At 45.7% G+C, this 22578-nt stretch overlaps 1 protein-coding gene across 5 annotated transcripts; it reads right to left on the bottom strand.

Moving 5' to 3' along the window:
- Nucleotides 1-2979: 2979 nt before the first annotated feature.
- PRSS55 (serine protease 55) lies at nt 2980-22097 on the bottom strand. 5 transcript variants are annotated; one of them, XM_040553209.1, is made up of 7 exons: nt 20953-21262; nt 20436-20625; nt 18687-18934; nt 16306-16448; nt 5319-5477; nt 4687-4735; nt 2980-3055 (listed from the first exon to the last, which is right to left on the bottom strand). In XM_040553209.1, exons 1-7 carry the CDS (start codon nt 21245-21247, stop codon nt 3024-3026), a joined length of 1116 nt encoding a protein of 371 aa, XP_040409143.1. In that variant the 5' UTR covers nt 21248-21262; the 3' UTR covers nt 2980-3023. The 5 variants fall into 5 exon arrangements, with proteins under 5 accessions (XP_040409143.1, XP_040409144.1, XP_040409141.1 ...); XM_040553210.1 differs by having other exon boundaries at nt 2998-3055; nt 4690-4735; XM_040553207.1 differs by lacking the exon at nt 2980-3055 and having other exon boundaries at nt 4403-4735; nt 20953-22097.
- Nucleotides 22098-22578: the final 481 nt, after the last annotated feature.

The following is a 22578-nucleotide window of genomic DNA, read 5'->3' as shown; positions in this document are numbered from 1 at the left end:
GTGATCAAGTAAAGAGGATAAAACCCAAAGCTTTCTTTTATGAATAGCTCTCCAAAGGAATTTCAGATGGCTCACAACAGATTATTTAAAGTTTCAAGAATTTGTCCTCTTCAACTGCAACCCCACAGAGCTCCTCTAGGATCTTACAGGCTCCTAGAGCTGAATTTTTGCCCCTGTGTTTGCATTCCATGCCTAAGCCATCAGATCCTCCTCTCCTTCCCATTCCCCTAATTTGTAAGCAGGTGACTTAGGTCTCGAGTTGCTTATGTTGTGACTAATGTCTGCAGTTAGTGTTAATACATGTCATGAATTCAAAAGCCTTGAGGAAGATGAACTTGTACTTCCCAGTGGTACCTTGAAGCCCACCCTTCCCAGCAGAGGAGTCAAGCACAATGCTCTCCTCTGCAGTCACATGCTAAATCATTTAGTGGTCTGGGCTGCGGGAGCAAAATGCATTGCATATTAAAAAGCCCTCGTAGCAATGAGTCATGATGAGACATGCAGAAAGCAACTAGTTGTGAATACAAAAAGTGATAGCATGTGCAAGACACCTCTGAGAGAAGAACATGGGATGCAGATACTTTGAACCCAGACAGTAGTAAATTGCATGATGGATATTGCAGGATATTGCGTGATGGTGTGGGATGTTGTGAACTCAACTGCTGCTGGCTGGTTCATTTTGTAGGCCCTCCTAGGCACCAGGAGCTGTGTACATCAGTGTCAGAACAGCAAAGGCTTATGACCTGCCCAGAGGTAGCCAAGCCAGGGCTCTTGAAGTTCAGGGGCAGTTCAAGCATGCCTTAGTCAAGCCACTAATCAGCAGTGTGACTGGGCTGTTATGGGACTGCCAGAATTGCCAAAAACAGAGGAATTACTCTGGCAATAGAATGATCAAAAAGGGAAGATAGCAACTGGGCAAAATCCTCCAAGCAGAATAGGTGTTTCTTCAAGGTCAGCAAGCACAACCATCACGCAAGTGATGCTCAGCACAGATCCACCAGATTTGAGCATTCCCATATTGCAGGGAAAGGCAAGGTTTTATTTCTGGGTTGTATTTAGGGATGTCATTGGCTTAATTAGGTGTATCAAGGACTGTCAACTTCCAGCCTGTACTAATTCCAAAGCCAAGCTCTCCTCCAGACTTCGATCCACCTACTTAAAGAAAGTCTTTAGTTTAACACCAAAGGTTTTCTGTGGTTGTTGAACATCTCAGGTAGTCCAGCACTATTCAGTAGTGTTTTCTGTTCCACATCTTCACTTTAGTTAATAACAGTGATTAATCACTGTCACAATTGGTGTATTTTAAAAGATACTCCTGGCTTTTAATTATTCTCATGTTTACAGATGGGTAAACTGAGTCCCTAGTCTGAAAAAAGACTTGTCCATAAGGCCACTTAGGAAGCTGCTGCTCAGTGTGGGAACTGATGCTGATCCTCTGAATCCTCCAGTCTGCAGCTCTAATCTAATGTATTACCAACAGAAGTCGCAATTAAAGAGCAGACCAGTAATTTTACCATAACCACTGGTGCTTTTTCAGTCATTGCCTGCCAGGCACACAACACTCTTTCTCATATAGGAGAGAAATAAGCCCTCTTATCATAACTATGCTTACGCAACGACCATTCTGCTTGCATTGAAGTCAGGCAGCTAGATGCATACACCAAGTCAAAACACTTCATGAAGTGCATTTGAAATGACAAATGGATGCCAGCAGTCACGGTCACAGCCATGTGTGCCATCTGCCCATGCACTTCCCTCCCATCAGAGGGACAGAGAGCTGCCCAGGATCCTGCTGAAGGGAGCAGGAGAAGACGTGTCTGTGCTTTTCATTGTGTCACACCCCCGTGAGAAAGCACAGGCTGGAGAAGAGGAAAATGGGAAACTTCAGTCCCTCTAAAAGGATTGCAGTGGGGCTGCTTTGTCCTCAGAACACCCATGTCATATCTATCGAGGATGAACCTGGAAAGAGAGCTTTGGGGGCATTGCCCTGAAAAAAACGTTGGATTTCTGTAGTGACTTCTATAGTAACTTCTGCAACCTTGAACTGATGCTTTTCCAACCCTCATTTTTCATGGTGGAGCCACACAAGTCCTCCCTCCTTGGAGCCCTCTCCACTTCTCATCTGCAACCAGCTATCGCCAGCTAACTTGCATAAATACCATCAGCTTCAATCCTTACAGCTCTGTGCTCAAACTTTCACACAAATAGCTGACCAGGATGGGGCAAGCAGGGAAACATGCATATATATACAGAGAAAAAAATATTTTTGTATATTGACTTCTAAATTGCTGCCTTTGGTGCTCGTGGGAGGTGCTTTTGTTCTTACCTCCTTAACAGAAAGTGCAAGCAGGCTCTGACTACATGGTTTAGTGGTAGCCTTGGCAGTACTAGGTTAACAGTTGGACTTGATCTTACAGGTCTTTTCCAGCCTAAATGATTCTATGATTCTACCTCTTCTTTGTCCCTGTGAGTGCCCTGGTCTACTTTTTTTTCCCCTGAATCCTCTAATTGATGGTGCCCCAGAGCTTTAAGCATCCCCATAACCTGCTTCTCTTCTTCAAGATCACTTAGTCCAACCTAGTCCAGCCTCTGACCTAACACTAACAAGTCCTCCAGTAAACCATATCACTAAGGTCTACAATTTTTATTCTACAGGTTTCTGGCACACTGAGCAAGAGTTACATTTCTTTTGCCCAGACTGATTGGTCCCACTCTATGCTCTCCATTAGGCTGTCTGGACATGAGAAAGGGTTGTCTGGAAAGAGGGAAAGGGCAATAGGAAATGAGCAGCAAATAAAAAATCCACATCCCAAATGATAGCCTGAAACATAAAAGCTGAGATGGTTCAGTTTGGAAACTTTTCACTTTGATGATCTAAACCCAGAAATGAGGAATTCAATGAAACACGGTACAGAAATGTTGTAAGACTTAAAAAATTAATGGCTCACATTGAAATGTTAATGACAAAGCTGTATTGCATTCTGATTTCGTGTGACTCCAACACATCCCCATCAAAACCATAATCAAAGCTGATGTGCTCTCAAAACACAAATACCTTGAAAAGAAATATATACGTCAGCATGTTTTCATCAGACCTACATATGGCATAGAAATATTAGGCAAACATTTCTTTTCTTGTCCTAATTATTGAACAGTGTATGTAGTGGCTAAGATGAATTCACTTTAATGAATCCTCTAATGCTTTAAGTAAGGAGGAACAAGTCTCTGCTGCTTGTAACTTTACAGCTACATAGCTGGTCTTTACTCACAGAACTCATGTTTCTGAAACAAAGAGCAAAGTGAATCACTTTCATTACCTCAGTTTACAAGTGGGGAAACTAAGGCACATGGCACACAGTGAATTTCCCCAAGACCATCCAGCAAACGAGTAGCAGAACAGAGCAAAACCCACAGCAGCAGTGTCCTGCTGTAACCACTAAGTAGCATTGCCTTCCTTTAACACAGACCATTATCAGTTTGCAAACACTACTGATGGAGAAGACCTACTGGGTCTTTTTGCAGTTCCCTGTAAGCGCAGGCTTTTTCCATGCCTTGTGCTGCAGACGAGAGTGCTTTATACAATCCCTACATTAAAATAATTCAAGCGGGAGGACCTCTCTCATTTCCTTTGGGGGAAACAATTCTGTAGCTGAATAGATTGCAGCATTAGGAAATATTTCCTGATGTCCAGCCCCTGCCATAGCTTCTAGAATCTGTTGATACATTATTAATAGAAAGGAAAATAAATATAGGTATTAATGCCAGCAGACACTGTCTACTACTAATAGCTGCTAAAGTAATATATTCCCCTTGTTTTTAGCTTTTATTAGTCTTTTTGCAAAGGGTTACAAGACCCTTATGCATCCATTAGCCAGTCAGCCATGTGAAATTAATGTGGAGCAATTTTCATAAGCATTACTCAGAACTAATAATAATTAAACATTATTTTCTGCTCAGATAACACAGAAAATAAAGTCTGACTTTTATGCCAAGATGGGTTTGCATTAGCTTAAGGTAGATGAATTAATTCTCATTTACAAGGCTTCTCCACCAGCTAGCCAGAAAATATCAAGGTAATTAAAACCAATTTGTGAGGTTCTGTCCCATTGCACATTCAGTGAGTTTTATCGTTGCTGCAATTACAGGTACTTTTATGCCATTGCAAAGGTGGGACATGAAGGAGACCTTACCGCTTGCCTCCTTCCCCATCACTTTCAAGAAAACCAACCTCCTTGTAAAAAGTGGAAAGTGTTTTTGTGATGCACTTTGTTGCTGGAGAGTGTAGGATGGCATTGCTTCAAGGACCAGCCCAGTCCCGGCTCAGACTGGGAACTGCACAGCCAAGAAATGCACAAAATAGGTCTCCAGCAGAGGGAAAAGAAATAAAATAATAATAATAATAAATGCTTTTGATTTACCATTTACTTGTAAGGGATTCATTTTGGCTAATTACCAAACCAAGGGGTTTCTGTAGACGGCATTTCATAGATAGCTCAGTTCCCTGCAGCCAGCCAGATTTTTCTCTAGTGTCTTTAACAACCAAAACCCACCATTTGCAACCCAGGTAAATAAGAATGACTAGTTATGTGAAGCTAAAGTTTCCAACACTGGCCAACAGCTTTCTTGCCCTTTTTCTAGTGTATGGATGAATTTGACATGTAGTCATGTCCCACCAGCTTGACATACCACCTGAGCAGATGCTGTGGTTCTTGAAGACGGTCTTAGTCTGGTCCAGCTGCAAGATAGAAGATATATCAGCCCAACTAATAACTAGCTGTAAGATATATTAACCCAGAGCTATCCCACCCACAGCTAAGCTAATCTGCAACCAAGTGAACTAAGACCTTTTTTAAGGTTTCAACTTTCCAAACGGAGCAGCTCCTTCACCTTTGACCTTGCATCTGAGCTCAGCAAACGGCTGAGCCTGATGTGACCCATCAGACTGAAAATATCCAGGCTTTTCAGAGGATGACGAACTCTGTTTTCTGGGTCCTGACTCTCTCATTTCAGATCTCCAGCCTCTCCATCACTCCCCTGTCTCACTGTGGCGTCTCATTTTGGCGTCTGTGTCCACATCAGTGAGATGGAGCAGGCTGACCTGAGACATGACTTTATGGGTCAGCAGCAAAAGGAGACAGTAGTTCTGACTTTTATTATGTTTTGAAAAATTTTCTCTAGAGTAATCTAATTGCTGTTAGAGAGGCAAATAAAAGGAGAGAATACTCAAGAAACACCAGCTGTGCCTGAGCCCTGGAAGGAACCTCCCTGGCATTTTCACGGTTATCCACGCCTTCGATGAAGAAAGGTTTCCCCCTTACAGCTGTCTCAGTCATGATCCAGCCATAGTAGTTGTAAACAGAAGTGTAGATCTCGTGGCTTGGCTTTTCTGTGCAATCTTCTTCCCAGCTGATGATGCCGACCTGAAACCACTTCATGGTGTTCCAGTAGCTGCAAACCAGAGGTCCCCCACTGTCCACCTACGGCATAAGGAGGACATTAGAGCAGGATCAAACCTCGGGTCTCTGAGAGCAGCTGCATCCCAGAGGCTGATTGGGAAAATCAAACTCCATCCCAAGTTCATGAGGTCTTGGGGGAGCAGGGACTCAAAGTGTCACAGCTCAGGTCTGAGATGCCTACAGAATAAATGATAAGAGAAGAAGGTAAGAGAAGAAGATCGGTCACAGTCTCCAGCTCAGGACAATGCCCTGTCCTTCTCAGTCTTTTCCACATCCTCCCATGGCCCTGGAGGGATACCTGAGTCTTGACACCAGGAGACAAGACCCAAGAGTAAAAAGGGACATTTGCTGTGACTGTTCATTCAGTTCTTGGCTTCCCTGTAAAAGCAGTGCATACAGGTGCCAGGTACCTGCTGCTGTTAATTTGGGGACCAGTATACAGAAACTGAACAAGAGATGAACACTAACCCTGACAAGCTTTTCTTGCAAATTCATTAATTTCACTGAAAATCTGCTTGCTACTTGAAGGGCAACTTCTACTCACCCAAAACGTGCAACCTCTCAAATGCACTTTGCATCCAACCGATGAAGAGGAACGTCCTGGCTTGAAAGCCAAGAGCACGTCCAGTTTCCTGTGTGACCTCCGTGTGCAGTCACTGAGCACAACCCCAGACAGAAAAGAAACCAGCACAAAGTGCACCCAGCCAGGCACAATCAGCACAAAGTGCACCCAGCCAGGTACAGCACTCCTCTCAACAGTTATGTACATCTAAAGTGCTGTTCAGCCCTTGCTCTAAATAAGACAGTTTCCTTCCACAGAGGGTTCCATTTTTATTTTCCTATCTTTTCTCCACTCCTTTATATGGCAAATAAGAAATAATACAAACACGTTTCCTAATACAGCCAGATTTCCTGGGAATTGTTGTCCTTCCATCTTTGTGCCCTAGTTTGAGAAATATCTTTGCCATCAATGTATGAACCCCCTTTTCCCAGCAGCTACCCTGACCTAACAAAACATCAACTAGTAAGGAATTGGCTGTGTGATGCAACTCATCAACACCCACAAAAGTTTATGGCAGAATTCTTACTCATTTCCTGAGATGGAGGCTCAAGGCCCCTAATGAGCTTATCACTTTTTTTTTTTTTTAATATTCTTTTTAGCTCAACATGTAAACAGGAGAGAAAAATGAAGATAAATGCAGAGCAAATGTTGCTTCAGCATCCAGTACTGTTTGTGCTGAAATGGTTTTGCTGTAGCTACACAACAGTGGTGGTAAAGACCCTTCAAAGGCAGGATCTGAAGGCATTTCCCAACCCTGTTTCAACCAAGAACTTGTGTGAATCCCACCAGTGACCCTGCACTGACCTTGGACCCACGCATTACCAGTGCTCTTGGTGATGCCATCCTTTTTGAATGAATGAGCATCTTCTAAGCTGTGTGCACAATTAAATTACTGGGAATTTCACTGCTAATTCCCTCAGGGCAGGCACAGGCCAAACATATTATCCCGGCAGCGAAAGGAAAGCACTTTGAGCCTCCTACAGAAAGATAAGAAATGAAGTTGGGAGAACGGGAGCTGTTATTGAGGCAGTGACGCAGCAGCTACTGGTGATCTCTCAGCAGTGCATACTGGGGTGCAGCACGGTGGCTTTCCCCAGTACAGGAGACATGAGTACTGGCAGAGCTTCCGCACATTAAATCACAGAATCACAGAACTGCAGCATGTTTTACATTGGCAGGGACCTCTGGGTGCCCCTGTCCCCCCCTACCGCAGCAGGGTGCCCAGCCCCACGTCCCTGGGCTCGGGGAACTCTCCAAGGTGCAGCCCCTGGCCCCTCTCAGGGCAGCCTGTGCCAGGTCTCCGGCACCCACCGAGCACAGAAGTGTTTCCATCATCAGTGGGACAGATCCCATTTTGGAGGCCATCCACACTTGCAATGGACCTTTCTCCCAGGGCACTTACACGCTTCAATACCAATTAATTCCTGATACCTTGTGGCTATCCTTGGGGAAATTTCTTATCACATTTCGTAGATGAGAAAAGCATGGAAGAAAAGGGATGTGATTTGCACAAGGGTATGGCAGAACCAGGAGCCAGAGCCAGGAATTCAAAGCTATAGATCATGTGGTTTTCCTTTCAAATCAGATGTTTTCCCCTGTTTATCTCTTTAGCTGTGTTTGTTCTCTGCCCAGTCAGAGAGGAAAGAGAGAACTGTCTGCAGGGCTTGGGGGACTGTCAGCTGAGGAAAGCTATTTAAAACCTGCCCAGCAAGGGAGTTGGGCAATGCTGTGAAAACCCAGGCAGCAGCTGCAAATCCACAAACCCTGAGACCCAAATCCTACTTCAGATGCCTTTGCATGTGAGCTGAGATGGTCTGCTTCATGGGAGCAAAAGGCGCCTCTACTCTTAAGTTCCTCTATTTAACTTGGATGTCTATCATCCTCTTCACATGATCTTTCCCACTTAATTATAGCAGCCCATATGAATCGGGAACCTGATTGTTATAGGGCTAAAGACAGAGAAAATAAACTCAGTTCTACAACACTTCTGAATATCCCTGTATCCACCTTAAGGTCTCAAAACTGTTGGCCCAAGATTTTCCATCCTTGTGTAGGAGACGATGTGGGAAGAAGGAGGTTTGAGTGTTGGTAAAATCGCCTCAGCTCTTTGATGTCTCCAGTAGTACTAATTTAATTAACGCTCAGGTCAACAACCCTGAAGACTGAAGCACTTATTAAATGCTGCTTTCAGCTTTCAGCCTCTTGCACCCTGGTGGTGAAACACTTCTGGTCAGCATACACACCAGATGCTTGCTCCTGCTGTTCAGTCCGAGTGGCAAGTTTCTGGACAGTGAAACAGCTGAAAACAGCATCTTTGCTTCTCTTACAAGTTTCTTGTCAACTGGAGGATGAGTGAAAAGCAACTACATCAAATCAGCCCATTGCTGAACTCATGCCTTCCACAACTACATGTTAATCCTCCCATTAGGAGAAGTGAGAGCAAAGATATATTAGCTGGCAAATAATTCTGGGTTGTATAAAAATTGTCACAGACTAGCAAGGCACTTTGTTCACTAAAGCTGATCAAAAGTTTCATCCTTTTAACTACAGCCAAAGACTTTCTGTGAACATCAGGAGCCTTTCTGCTGACTTTAGTGAGCTTTGGCGCAAGAGTGTAATCTTCCTTTCGTATTTGTATTCTTGTCTGCAACATGGTAATTGATCAGAACAAACACGTTCAGCCACATAAATCTTTTTAGGTGCGAGAAGCTCGGGGGGAGGGAGAACAACCCATCTGATCCTCATTAGATGGATACACAGTCCTTGCAAGTCATTGCTGGTTTCATTTTTGTGATGGTAAGCTCTGTGTAAATTGGAGAGAATCAGCGTGTGAATAACAACATTTGCTATTAGAGCTGCCCTGGCTGCAGGAAGCAAAGGTTTTTCCAAAGAGATGATCTCTTCAGTTATTTCACTGTGAAAAGACTATCTTTAGAGGAAGGTAGAAGGAAGGAGGCTAAGACCATTTTTAACATGTCAAAGATGAATCAGTTAACACACGCACCTGGACTCCTTTCATGGGATCCCTTTGAGGTCTCATCTGAGAGTCTTCACCTACTCTTTCCCTCCATCTCCTCATTGGAAAATGGGTGAACAGGATGGCCCTACACCTCCCAGATGGAAGTCATCAGGGTCCATTAGTAGCCATGGTGGCAGCAACTAAAGATGGCTATAAGGCATCTGACCAAAGCCCCATGCAGCCCAGACTCCTGTCTCTGACAGATGTCTGTAGCAAGTGCTTGGGAAGGAGAATGAAAAGCAGGGCAAGTATTTACAGAGTTGTATTTACATCACAGTGGTTAATAGCCTTAGAGAGATCTTCATCCAGGAAGTTATCTAATTGCTTTTTGAATCCATTTATCCCTTAGGATAAATACCCACAACATCCTGGTCAGTGAGTTCCATAGTTTAATTATCTGTTGGATGAAAAAGTACTTCCTTCTCTTTGTTTCCAATCTGCTGCCTGATACAGCCATTGGATCCCCCCTCCTTCATGTGTTTTGAACAACAGTGACAAGAGGACAGCTCTTGACTGTCCACTCCTTGGCATTCATGACTTTAGAAATCTTTGCCATATCCCCATCAGACATCTCTTTTACAAGCTTCAGAGTCTTCCTCTGCTATTCTCCGCTTCACAAGAAGCCTTTCCGTGCCCCTGCTCATCCTTCCCACTCTACTAGTCTCTTCTAATACTACCTCCTTTCTCAGATGGGGTGGGCAGGAATTGTACAGAGCATGGGATGTAGGCCTCCCAGATTAGTGCCGTCACATAACATGTGTTTGTTTCGCTACCTATTCCTTTCCTAATAACTCATAATGCTCTTGTTGCCTTTTTGACCTCCACAGAATCTCGTGCTGATGTTTTTGAAGGACTATTCACAGTCACTCTGAGATCTTCTTACATGGTAATAGCTAATTTAGAGCCCATTATTCTATGTGTACAGCTGGAGTTGCTTTTCTCTGTATTCATTACTTTGCCCTTGTCAACAGTGAACTGCATCTGCTGTTTTAACCTCCAGACACTCAGAATAATGAAATCCTCCTGCACCTCTGCACAGTCAGTTTTAATTTTGACCACCCTCAACAGTGTTGTGGCACCAGCCAACTTTGTCATCTCAGCATTTGCGCTCCTTGAACAGCACAATTCCTTGCATGGATCCCAGGGAGACTCCCCTTGTGAGCCCTTTCTCCCATCAAATCTTTCCTCTGTGCCACCTCCCTTTCAAACAGAAGCCCTTCTACTTCATGACAGCTCACTTTCTGTATGAGTCTTTGGTGAGAAATCTCGTTAAAAGAATTTGGGGCATCTCAGCGCGTTATATCAGCTAGATCACTCTCAGCCACATGCTTGTCAACTCCTTCAAAGAATCTGAATCTATCTGTGAGTCATGACTTCCCCTTAAAGCTGTGTTGACTCACTGTAATTGAATGAGAAGCGGCTGCTCTGAGTCATCACACCCATTTCTCCCACTCCAAGGGCAGGCACTCAGTAGGTTTCTTTGTTCAGCTGGTTCCAGAGATGTTCTGCTCCCCAGATCTTCACTCACCGGGCACACAAAATAACACCAGACCCCCTTACCACAAAGCAAACAGCTTCAGTTTGAGGGACTAAAAGCTGCAACTCTGGGGTGCCAAAGGAATAAAGCAGAAGAGGTGTGGGGCATCATCAACATCTCAGGTCCTTGCAATAGGAAGGAATGTTTTTCACAGATTAAAGAATTAAGCCACCATAGCTTCCATGTGTTCACTTGTCTGCCCCTATCATAAAATGATCAAATGATGAAAGCTCTATAAAGCCACAGGACACAGGAAAAATATTCTAATTCTTATGAGCTGCACATCAAAGCACCCTTTAGAAGCAAATGTAACAGACTACAAAAGCAAAAACGTCTTTCTAATGCTTTGTTCTGGAGCTTCCCAGGACACCTTCCTATTTAAACCAATCTTAGGAAGAAAAAAAACAAAACAAAACAACCACCACACCCTGACATGTTAGCAGTTGTTCAATGAGGGAGAATCTATCACAAGGCTCATGAGTGGGTCACTCTCTTCAATGTAAAGGTAAGGTGCAATAGTTAAGTAATTTTGTACAGGTAGTAATAATTCTGAATTGAAATGTGGTTAGCTTTGAATGTTAGTCCCCAGGAGACCTTTGGCTGATAGGCAGAAGGTCCTGTAACCTCAGAGCTCATACAGATACTCTCCATACCTACAGACTGCAATCACAGCATCATCTATCCACGTCCGTTTACATATTTTAAACAGCTGGAGGGATTGAGCAAGCTTCCCTGGTTTGTGGCCTTTGCCTTGTCTCTGTGATAATTTACCTGCGTGAAGCCGATTTTCATCTGCAGACCTTTTCTTTAAAAAATTCTATCACAAGTCCTCCTTTGCAGTTTTTGAGCCTCGGTAGTACCAGAAAAAGGATGCAAGAGCTTGTAAAAGGATGCAAGAGTTTTTGTCACTTCTGCATGAGTTTAGCACTCACTCTTGTGCACAGAAGGAGGGTAGGAGGGGTGAGTTGAGCTCCAGGCTGATCACCCCTCTGAGGGGGTTCCAGTGCAAATGTCAAATTCCCGGTGCAGTCACATTACCATCAATGGGACATGATTTAAGAGGGGACAGCTGGGTGCCATGGGGATATCCTGAGACATCTAAAATGACACTTGAGACTTGTAGACAACGGTCCTGCCTCAGATCCATGTTTGTCCCTGTGAGCTAGACACCTTGGATTTGCTTCTAGTTAATGGGAATGATAATCACTCATACAGAGATTTATCTCATTTTAAAATAGATGGTTAGAACAGCCTGAATGAATCACACTTTCAAAAGCACTTTTTTCTCTGCATTAATAGAAAGATGATTGGGTAGATGCAAATAGCTACAGGAAAGGCATTTGCATGGGGCCAGATAAATCTCACCAAACAGCTACTGCTACTGCTGTAGCTACATGGGGTGAGGGCTCTTAGCAGCCCAGATGCTACAGAGGTGCTAAAGCCATTCACAGAATCCCAGAATGGCTGAGGTTGGAGGCACCTCTGGGCCCATCTGGTGCAACCCCAGAGCAGGGTGCCCAGCCCCATGTCCCTGGGCTCAGGGAGCTCTCCAGAGAGCAGCCCCCGGCCCCTCTCGGGGCAGCCCGTGCCAGGGCTCCGACACCCGCCCAGCCCAGCAGTGCTGCCTGAGGGGCAGGGGGAGCCGCCGGGGCTCCAGGCTGGGCCCGGGGCCTCTGGGCCTGGCCCTGGGCACCGCTGAGCAGAGCCCGGCTCCGGCCTCTCCGCACCTCCCTGCGGGTACTGACGGCCATGGGGGAGCTCCCCCGGAGCCTCCTCTGCTCCAGGCCCAGCAGCCCCAGCTCTCGCAGCCTCTCCTCACAGCACGGGGGCTCCGGGCCCGACAGCACCCTGGGGGCCCTGGGCTGGGCTCTCCCCGCTGGGCCCAGGTCTCTCTGTGCTGGGGGGCCCAGGACTGGTCCCAGCACTCCAGGTGCAGCCTCACCAGTGCTGAGCAGAGGGGCAGGATCCCCTTCCTCGACCTGCAGGCGATGCTTTGCTTAACGCAGCCCTTTCTTTGCCCAGGGGCCCATCGCTGGCTCACGTTCACCTCAGGGTCCCCAGGCCCCCAGGTCTGTTTCTGCAGAGCCACTTTCCAGCTGGGTGCCCCCAGCCTGTCCTGGTGCTGGGCCTGTTCCTCCCCAGGGGCAGGACTTTGGGCTTCTCCTTGTTGAGCTGCAGGTTTGTGTCAGCCCACCTCTCCTACCTGTCGAAGTCCCTCTGGATGGCAGCACAGCCCTCTGGCATATTCAATCTTCCCAAACTGCTGACAGTATTTGTGGGCAGGTCGTATTACACGTGAAGGAACATAGTCCTTCTTCGCCTTTTTCACTCAACTAAATAAATTAAAACCCAGAGCCCTAGATGCATCCTAGCATTGTTTCAGTCATTTATCAGAGAAGGACAAAATCTCTTGTTGTATAATTCAGTGGAAGGGGGTAGATGCCTTTGGCCGGTGACTCAGATCAGCCCTACACCAGGGTGAGGGGAGTGTGGTGAAGCTGAGCTGGAAGGATCCCACCACTTGTCTGTGGCCACACAATGATTCATTCTCCTCAAAGTCAGGCCAGGGCCTGGACCCCCCCTTCATCTGCTGCCGAGTTGAACTGTACGTGAACTGTGACTTCCAGCAAAACACACTCTGTCCTATATTTCAGAGAAACTCTCTGAAATATAATTGGGCCATTTACTGAGTTTTGTCTGGATAGGCAAGGCACTGAAGAGGCATTTACTTTGTGAGTCCCTTCTACTCTAATTATTGTTCAAGTTACCATTGCATCAGGGCCTAACAAAAGGTGCTTAAGAAAGCAAGGAATTAGACATCAATTGTGGTTCATGGGGTCATGGAAGAAATGTAGCACACAAAAAATAACACATAGGCCATCTCTAGTGTCTGTTCTTTAGCACTTGTACTCCATGAACATCCATTAATGCTAATGTTTATGACTAAATAGAACTATAAGTCAATTACAGATCCTGTTAGTGTTAATTCACAGTCAATCTATATATTTGTCTGAAGAACCGCTAGGGAATTGGTATACAATAGATTTTTCTTTTTAAGTGAATGGATTTTTTTTTTAAAGTACAAATACTCAGGAGCTCTGCTATTCAATCTCCTTGAGTTATTATAGGAACACAGTTAGTGATCCACAAATTAGTCATGCTCTGGTACTAGTATGATGGCAGCTACTGAAATGTCTGAGCCTTTCTATTCATGACCTGTTGCCACATGTGAATATTAAGGCAGTGATCAGTAGGATAAAACTTTTACATGACTTGATGAAGATATTTGAGTGACTGGTGACTCAAATAAAACCATCTTGCTGCAGTGAGGAAAATCTAGCGCACAAATGGCACACAGTGCAAAGACCAAGCATGGTAATCCTTTGGATCCAGATCAGGATCATGTGGACTTACAGCCTTTGGTCCAGATGCAACTTGCCATCTTAAACTGTTTCCGGGTATGAACAAATGTATCCTGTTGTCAGCAATGCTTAGGAAAGGTTAATGTAAGGCTTTTATCTGGTTCATGTCCAGACAGATCAGGCATCTGTGCATCATCAGGCATTGCTCCCAGGTTTACTGTGGCCACATCTACACCAGCAACTCAGCATCACCTGAGCTCGTTCCTTTACCGGTGTGACTGAGAAAGAAAAAAATATTTCTCCCTCCTATGTCTGTTTCCAGGCACATGAGCAGGATCCTAAACTTAGGAAGGTGGCCAGGAGCCTAAAATATAAAAGCAATTCTTTTAACATCTCATCACACAGAATTTATCTGAGCCCATTCAACAACCCTTAACCCCCAACCACAAGTAAAGTTTCTAATCCCATCCAGGTGCCCCAGACACACAGATTCAATCTGGTGTGACAAGATAACATTTCCTGCAGAGCTGTCCAGAGGAAAACCCAGTCTTTATGGAGAAGAGTAGCTCAATAGAATGCACTTTGTACAATGTGCCCTGCCACCAACTGAGGGCTTGCTGCAGAGTAAGCATCAGGCTGGGACCTGGTCTCCCAGTTCCTTACCTGGTAGCCTACTGCAGGCAAGCCACCAGATTTCTGAACCAGCCCAGCAAGGCCAAAATATGACTGCTTACCCACCCAAACTCAATCCCAGAAAACTGTCCATCAGCAAAATCAGTGCTTCCCCTCAAGGAAATGAGCAAATCCTGATGAAAAGTCATGTCACCTGTTTCACTCCTGAACAGACTTACTACTAGCCTAGGGTACATTTTTGCCTTGTTCTCATTATTTCAGGTTGCAAGACATTTCTGCCTGGTCAAACTTCTGCTAAAAGTGGGCAGTTGCTGGGCTATGAGCATTATCATACATATAATCATTGTGTACTTTCCCTGCTTGGAAAGCTCACATTTCTATTTCATTTTGCAGTCTACGCTAACATTATTGTAGATCAAAATAGCACCCTCATCAGCTTTCTGAATACAGGAGATTCATTTTGCTGGGTACAAGTGCTCTCGCTGTTTCACCAGCATAATTCAGCTGCAGAACTTAAGGCTGGGCTGGGAAGTGCATTCTTTAATCATGTTAATGTTACCCTGTGGCAGTTTTCTTTTTAAATTTTTTGATTGAATTTAATGGAGGTGAAAGTCTCTAGATGAATGGCTTCACAGGCAGATGCTCTCTGGCTAATCAAAAAATGATTTTGCAAAGCAAAGCTTTCCCTTCCTTGCCTAGGTATGGCCTCAGCTTGCGATGGCTTTGCAGTCCACAAGTCCTGCACCTAAAGTTCAGGGACTTCTCTGAGTCCTGGCTCTCTGGGTTAGAATGAAGGGTTCCTACAGGACGAAGCTGTGCCTACATGTGTCTGACTGTGTGCTCCCCTGCAAGCACAGGCACACTTCTAAAAAACCCTTGCTCAGTAGAGGAGAGACCTCAGCCCTGTTCTCACCATGGGAGAGGCTGCAGGGAGAGCTCAGCCCTCATTGAGCAATCAGAGATGGGGTTGGAGGTTGGATGCTGTGAAAGCAGAGGTGTTTTTTGGCTTTCGGACTATTTGACACCAGGACAGCAATCGTGTGCATAGAACATGTTCTGAGGGCATAGTTTGGGTGAGGTTTTCCCAGTTCTGGGCATTTCACAGAAAGGTTGAGGTCAGAAGGGACTTCTGGAGGTCATCTGCTCCAAGCGATGATTGTTTCAGCTCTTTCCCCTTAGCAGTCCCTGCTATCAAATAACGTCATGCTCTATAATTCAGCTTCAAAGCTCCACCATCCCATATCATTAACCTGTTGTGATATGTGACTAGTTCTGGCACCCACAGACTTACCTGCCGTGCTGTTACAGGACATTTGTGCCAGCACCAAGTGTTTCTTGGAAAGGTTTCTAACATTCAAACTAAACACTCCTTGAATCATTTCCCCACCCAGTCCTTTTGCTTTGGCCCTCCTGGTCAGATTTTCCTGTCTCCAGCCAGTATTTAACTCCCACCACCACTGCACAGAGGTGTTTCAATCCCCACAGGGACACATCTCCAGAACCACCACTGCTTTCTGAGAGCCCTGCACCCCACTGCCTGGGTCAACATGCATTTGCTATGCACCAGACAGGCAGGTCCTCAGCCCCTGAACTTCTTGCCTCATGCAGAGAGCCTTTAGCAGCCCTAGAAAACCACGGGAAGCGTGGATGTTCATTCCTGAAGTGCATTCACCTCTCTTTGATGGTCCCTGTTCCCCAATAGGCAATGTGGCTATACCGGGCCATGTTTGCTTTACCTGGCAGGTGCCTCTTTCTCCTCCCTGCAGCTCAGCACACAGCATGTTCTCTGGTAGCTGCGGGATGCGCTCCAAGCACTGCTCCCTGCTGATGAGCTTCATCCGTGCTTTCTGCAGCACGTGGGATGCTGACACTTCAGCTGCTAACCAGCAAGCGAGAAGAGAAGGATTAGCAAACCCTGAAGAGCTTGTAAGGGTGAAAGCACTGTTGGAGACCCTTGGGACTGCTCTCAGATGAATTTGTAAAGGAACTCAGGGTAGGAGGGGCTCAGGGCACAACCAGATGCTCTGGGGGTCATGGAGGCTTACAGGGGCTGTCTAGGATATGTTTGTGCTCTTGACTAAATGCCAGCCTAGGAGATGGGTAGGTAGGTGGTGAGATGGGAGATGTTGATGGGCAAAGCTAAAATCCTGGGGAGTGGAAGCTTGCTAAATAGGGTTTGAAAAAATCACTTATTCCTATAAATGTACTCTGGGATGTGGCACAGCCAGAAGTACCCCCGGAGGGATGGCTTATCCTCCTGGTCTTGGTGATGCTCTGAGGTGAGCTGTTGGGTTTCCCACTCACGTTTCTAGGGTACCCAGTTTGAGGGACTTTTCATGGAGCCCTGTGTGAGCCCTGTGGAGTGATTTCCACTGAGCTTTCTCCAGAACAGATGCCCTAGTTCTCCACATGCTCTCCTGGGGTGCTTGTGAGGCCATGCCTCAACCAGGGGACTGGACATCTTTCACAAAGGATGGCCATACACAATAGAAATAATTGCTTTTTCCTCCTCTTGAGATGGAAAAGCAGAAATCACAGTAGGCACAAGCAAGCAGTGAAAAAATTAAAAATATTCATGGAATACTCATGGCTGCATGGAAAGCCTACTCATTTCATCACCCACATTTGTCTTCAAAATAAGCCTAAGTCTGAAGGATAAAGCTGTCTTTTGAAGCATGTCACAGCTTTTCACTCCTTCTTGCATAATTCACTGAGCTAAATCCTCCCAGAACCTTCAGGAAGGTGGGACTCGAAGATAACATCTAAAAGATAGAAAGTTGTCATGCTCCTTTCCCAACTAACACGGGGCCCTCCATGGAAGTGTCTGCATACAGAAATGCTTTAATGTGAGCATCTCCAAGGAGGTGGCTCCATGTGAGCTGGGTTTTATTGACTGCAGTCAAAGAGGAGTCAGGCTGTGCCACCTGTGGTGCCATTTGAGAGATGTCCACCTCCAAAAGATGAGAAATGACCCATCTTTCCTCCCACACAGGAACAGTGCGTCATACTTTTTTGGTACGGCCCATATCACACCATCACACATCACTCTCAGCAAACTCGGCTTCCCCTGTTTGTCTTCTGAAACATCTCCCAGATAGAAGGGCTGTGTGCCGGGGCTGGTGCATTGAGCTCCCGCGGGGTGCAGTTCAGATTGCAGAGGCAATGCCACCCTGACCACAAAGCAAAATGAGGCTCTCCTTCCCAGAACCACACCAGACATTTTGCAGAGACTAACGAAAGAGAAATCCTGCCAAGTTGCAGAGCGACTCTGCAGCATTGCCCCTGCTTTTCTGTTTCTAAGGGCGTGTTACCTTGGTGAAATGGAAGACTTTCACAACTAAAACACAGTGTTGTGCTGTATTTTACTGTTACGTGATGTGAATAAGAAGGAAAATACAGAGGTTCAGAAAGGAGATGGTAACCCTATGGGGTACAAGAGCTAGGATTAAACGGGATGTTAACTTACTACATGCCAAGGAGAACTGGTAAAGTCCCAAGGCACCACCCTGCCCACTCCGCCCTGATTACCCCTTTCCAATGATTAAATAGCTCATTAGCCATTTGGTGACGTTTGTTTGGGATAGACATTTTGGGTTACAGTCAGTACTGGAGCTACTTTCATTGGACCTTGAATGAGAGCAATTAGCAATAGCAATCTGCTTTTCTAAATGAAAGAAGAGGAGGGGGTGGTCAGAACCATCAAATCAATGTGTTTAATTGGAGGCATTATGCCAAAGACAGCCCTAAATCTCCATTTCCCTTATGCCAGATCACTTTAGACCCATCATAACTTGCCCAGCACAGATTGTCTTACTTTGGGTGCTAATAATGGCAAGCAAGAAGGTTGAGTCCTTGCAGAGCAATGGTGGGCTCTAAGGTTTCATATGGAACATACATGCTCAGAATATTGGAGACTTTTCTCTGGGAGTGACAGTTTCTTGCTCTGAATGGACAGCCAATGATGTGCAGAGGCTGCCAGGGTCTGGATGTGTTTAGAAAGGAGGTAGGGAGCAGCCACTAGTATGGGTAACCCCTGCCAGGAGAGAACATCTACTTTAAATGGGTAAAAAACCAGCCTCCATTAGCAGATACATAACATCTCCCAGTGGTGTCTCACCTGCACCTGTGGTTCCCCATCCAGCAATCCAGCAGTGTTGCCATGTATCAATGTCATACATGAAGGGCAAACAGATGGGGATTTTCTCATTGCTGAACTCGATGGGAGAGCTGAGCATGATCAGGGCAATGTCATGTTTCATGCTTGTTCTGTCAAAGTTTTCATGGATAACCAAGCTGTCTGGCTTATGTTCTTCCAGAGGGAGGTCAAGGTCGATTCCCCCTACTACAACAGTGAGATCTGGTGGCCTTATAAACAAATAACAACAACAACAAAAAAGCAGAATATGCATGAGCAAACATGAAGACTTTGTGTTATAAAGGTTGGTGCCTCCTTCCCCAGAGCAGCAAATTGCAGAGGCAGGTTAGCTACAAAAACCACAGAAATCTGCCCTCACTCCCAGGCAAAGCTCATTTTCAGGGGAAGCAGGAGCAGAGGTAGAACATGAATGCAACCAAGTTATAAATAGCCCAGCCACTAACGAACAGATGGAGCGGGCTGGGTGTTTGGAATCACTGTGCCCTGGGCTGGCTGCTCCAGACCACGCTGTCCCTGGCCAGCTGCTCCAGGTTGTGATGCCACAGGTCATTTGTCACCGAGCAGCCCTGGCTCTTGGAGCTGCTGTATTTTGGAGGGGACTCATGAACTGCTGGATTCTGTCCCTGGGTTGATTTATCCAGAAGCTGCTGGATTAATATCAGACTACACATAAGGTAAAGGTGTTTGCTATATGAAAGCAAAAGTAATTTGGGAGTTAGAGTAAACTGAAATGGAATATACCTCTTTTTACAAGGTACCACAACCTGTGTACAGGAACTCCTTGGGGGCCATCAGAATAACATCATGGCCAATTATACAAGGCTGCTCACACCGTCCTTCAAAATACTCCCCTTCTGGACCCTGGTTATGCAGATTTACTCCCCTTCTAGATCTTCTGGTTACACAGATTTCTGCAATTTCCTTTTTTAATTTTTTTATTTTATTTTTTTTCCTAAAGGAGGAAAGGTTCTCAGTGCTCTCTTTCTGGCTCCATCACACATATTTTGCACTTCATCCCAAGGACATACATACCCTACAGTCTAAGGAGCAGTGTTATCACCCCCATCACGCCTGGGCTGTCCTCACTTACCCCAAGTAGAATAGGGTAGAGTAGAGTAGAGTAGAGTAGAGTAGAATAGAATAGAATAGAATAGAATAGAATAGAATAGAATAGAATAGAACAGAACAGAACAGAACAGAACAGAACAGGAGTAGAATACAATACAATACAATAGAAGAGTTAAGTTGAGTTGAATTGAGTTGAGTTGAGTTGAGTTGGAAGTGACCTTCAAAGATCACCGAGTCCAACTGCCTGACATCTTCAGGGCTAACCAAAAGTTAAAGCATGTTAATGAGAGCGTTGTCCAAACGCCTCTTTAACACCAATGGATGTGGGGCATCAACCACCTTTCCAGGAAGCCTGTTCCAGCATTTGACCACACAGTAAAGAAAATTTCCTAATGTCCAGTCTGAACCTCCCCTGGAACAGCGTACTTTCATGTATCCTGTAATTAGTGGCCAGGAACCAGAGGCCAGCACCTCCCTCTGTGCTTCCCCTCTTCAGGGAGCTGAAGAGAGCCGTGAGGTTGCCTCTCAGCCTCCTTTTCTCCAGACCAGACAACCCAAGTGACCTCAGCCTCTCCTCACAGGACATGCCCTCCAGCCCTTTTACCAGCTTTGTTGCCCTCCTCTGGACACATAAGTACTCACACCTCATCTGCAAAGCAATGGGCCGCAGTTAAAATCCACAGCGCGCTGATCATGGTGCCCCCGCAGATATGTTTCCCGTTGCTCTGGATGCTCACTTGCCACGGGAACTCCCCAGCCTTGGCGTATCTCCCCCCTCTGATCCTCCTGCCAGTCTCCAGAAAGGACTCATAAGATGGTCGAAGGCCACACTCTGGGTACAAAATGAGACACATTGCTCATGTATGGCTGCACCACTGCCTGTGCTACTAAATGAGGAGGGCAGGATGTAGGTTAAAGCACTGGTCCAGGACCATCCATGCTACTTGTTTTCTACCAAAGCCCCTGGCACTGTTGTAACTTCCCCCCAAAACGCCTGGGCAATCTGGGGGCTAATAGGGCCATAGACTGTTTCCCATAAGCAGGTTGGATGAAATCCTTGTTGAGGGAGTAGAATGGAAGAGTTCAGTGCCAGGTGTAGTACAAGCCGTGCATGTATGCCATAAGGCACAAGGAATCAACCCAGGCCAAACTCATTTACCGATGTGTGTGTATCCAGAAGGGCTACCAGTTTCTCTCTGCTGTCCACCTCTGAAGCTACCAACAGGTTCACTCTTCCATTCACTGCTGAACATGAAAACTGGGGAAGAAACGCCTGCATGGATGCTGCTGATTAGAGAAGTTAAAATCCAGAAGGTAAGGAGCAGCATTTTCATCCCACACTGGGACCAAAGCTCTTGGACGATGTTGAGGGCAGTTATCCTTCTGTAGACACATTCCTCTGCCAGGGGCAACCGGGATGTGACCTCACACAATTCATTCTCTTTTGCTGACATCACAGTCAGACGCCAGTCTTCCTAAGACAATGAGGGAAAGCTCACACTGCCCTGGCCAACAACTTAGTTATTCCCATAAGGCTTGGGATTTGCTTCAGCTGTGATAGCTATGATAGGCATCCTGGACTGGATTTTGCTGGGTGCAGTAGTGGACTTCTCAGGCTGGGTGCTGTAGCCCTTTTCAGTTCTCAAACCATCTTTTTCTCTTCAAAGACCTTACCTGCTGGTCCTGCATCAGTTTTCATCTTTGAGAAGTGCTGAAGCCTATCAAACTTTGGATGAATTTTGTTTAGACCATCTCTACATCCTCAGAAGAAAGAGGCAGCTATGTTGTAGGGCAAGGTTCAAACAGTGCCAAATCAAAAGTATTGTGTCAAAGATGCTGAGGCTGACACTCCCTTCTTCCCCGAGAACTGTGGGCAACTGTTTACAAGGCCAAACTCAGCTTAGAAAGATTATCCATGAATCTGAATCATTTCACCTTTACTGATCTTGTCCCTGCTGCTGTTTGTTCCTCCAGCAGCAACTGCAAGGCATCAAGGCCAAAATTCCACTCTAGTGTATCTCCATAATTAATTGGGGGGGCATAATATTTTGGTTTGTACCAGTTTTAGCGTCAGTGGACCCATCTATGCTGATTTCTAAACTGACGTATTATTTCCATAGGGACAGGACTGAAAAGAACTCAGCCAAGTTCAGGCCTGAGCATGGTTATATTAAGGACAGAGCAGTGCTTCCTCCAAAGACTTTCCAGTCTGTTTCAAAAACAAGAACTTGCATGGAGTAGGAGGGAAGGGAGGGGAAAGGACAGAAGGGAACCAAGCAGTATTTTATGAGCAAGAGATGATTCAGAATATGAAATGTTTTGCCTTGTACATGGGAGCAAATCAGGAGCTATCCCACTGAAGTCTGACTTACACCGAGGTTAAAAATGCATAGGAGGAAAGTCAGACTTTATTTTCCTCTCTTCTTTGCTTTTATGTTACCCTTTGCGTAGGAAATTGGACAAAAACGCTGGTTTCCTTGGCAGTGAGCAATCAAACATTTCAGTGGCACAATGTTAACAACAGGCGATCAGTTACTCTAGCGGCTGGAAATCCCAAGTGCATCCCAAGCACATTTTGGGGCACCTCCAGAAAGAGCCTAACATGGTGATCCTGACTGTGGCAGCTCCTCTCAAGCTTGCCCCAGGTATAAGTCTGCTAAAAGGACAAGTTTGCTTGGCTTTTAAGGCTAGAATGGACTAAGCACCAGCCAAGGGGCAAGGGAAGATGGAGAGCTAAATTCTCTGGCATGGGGTTGTTGCCCATCTTTGGACAAAGCATGCAGGA

The sequence above is a fragment of the Cygnus olor genome, chromosome 3, assembly GCF_009769625.2.
Source record: "Cygnus olor isolate bCygOlo1 chromosome 3, bCygOlo1.pri.v2, whole genome shotgun sequence".
Classification (NCBI taxonomy): domain Eukaryota; kingdom Metazoa; phylum Chordata; class Aves; order Anseriformes; family Anatidae; genus Cygnus; species Cygnus olor.
Note: the sequence above shows the minus strand (reverse complement) of the source record. Positions and strands in the feature narration are given on the sequence as shown.

Bases quoted from the DNA above. Each gene is read 5' to 3' on its own strand.
- PRSS55 (XM_040553207.1), bottom strand. From the start codon at position 21,247: ATGTCAGCAAAAGAGAATGAATTGTGTGAGGTCACATCCCGGTTGCCC. The intron at 18,935-20,435 runs GTGAGTACTTAT...TTTGTTTATAAG, and splicing joins CATTGCTTTGCAGATGAGGT to GCCACCAGATCTCACTGTTG. The intron at 4,736-5,318 runs GTAAGGGGGAAA...TCTATCTTGCAG, and splicing joins GGATCATGACTGAGACAGCT to CTGGACCAGACTAAGACCGT.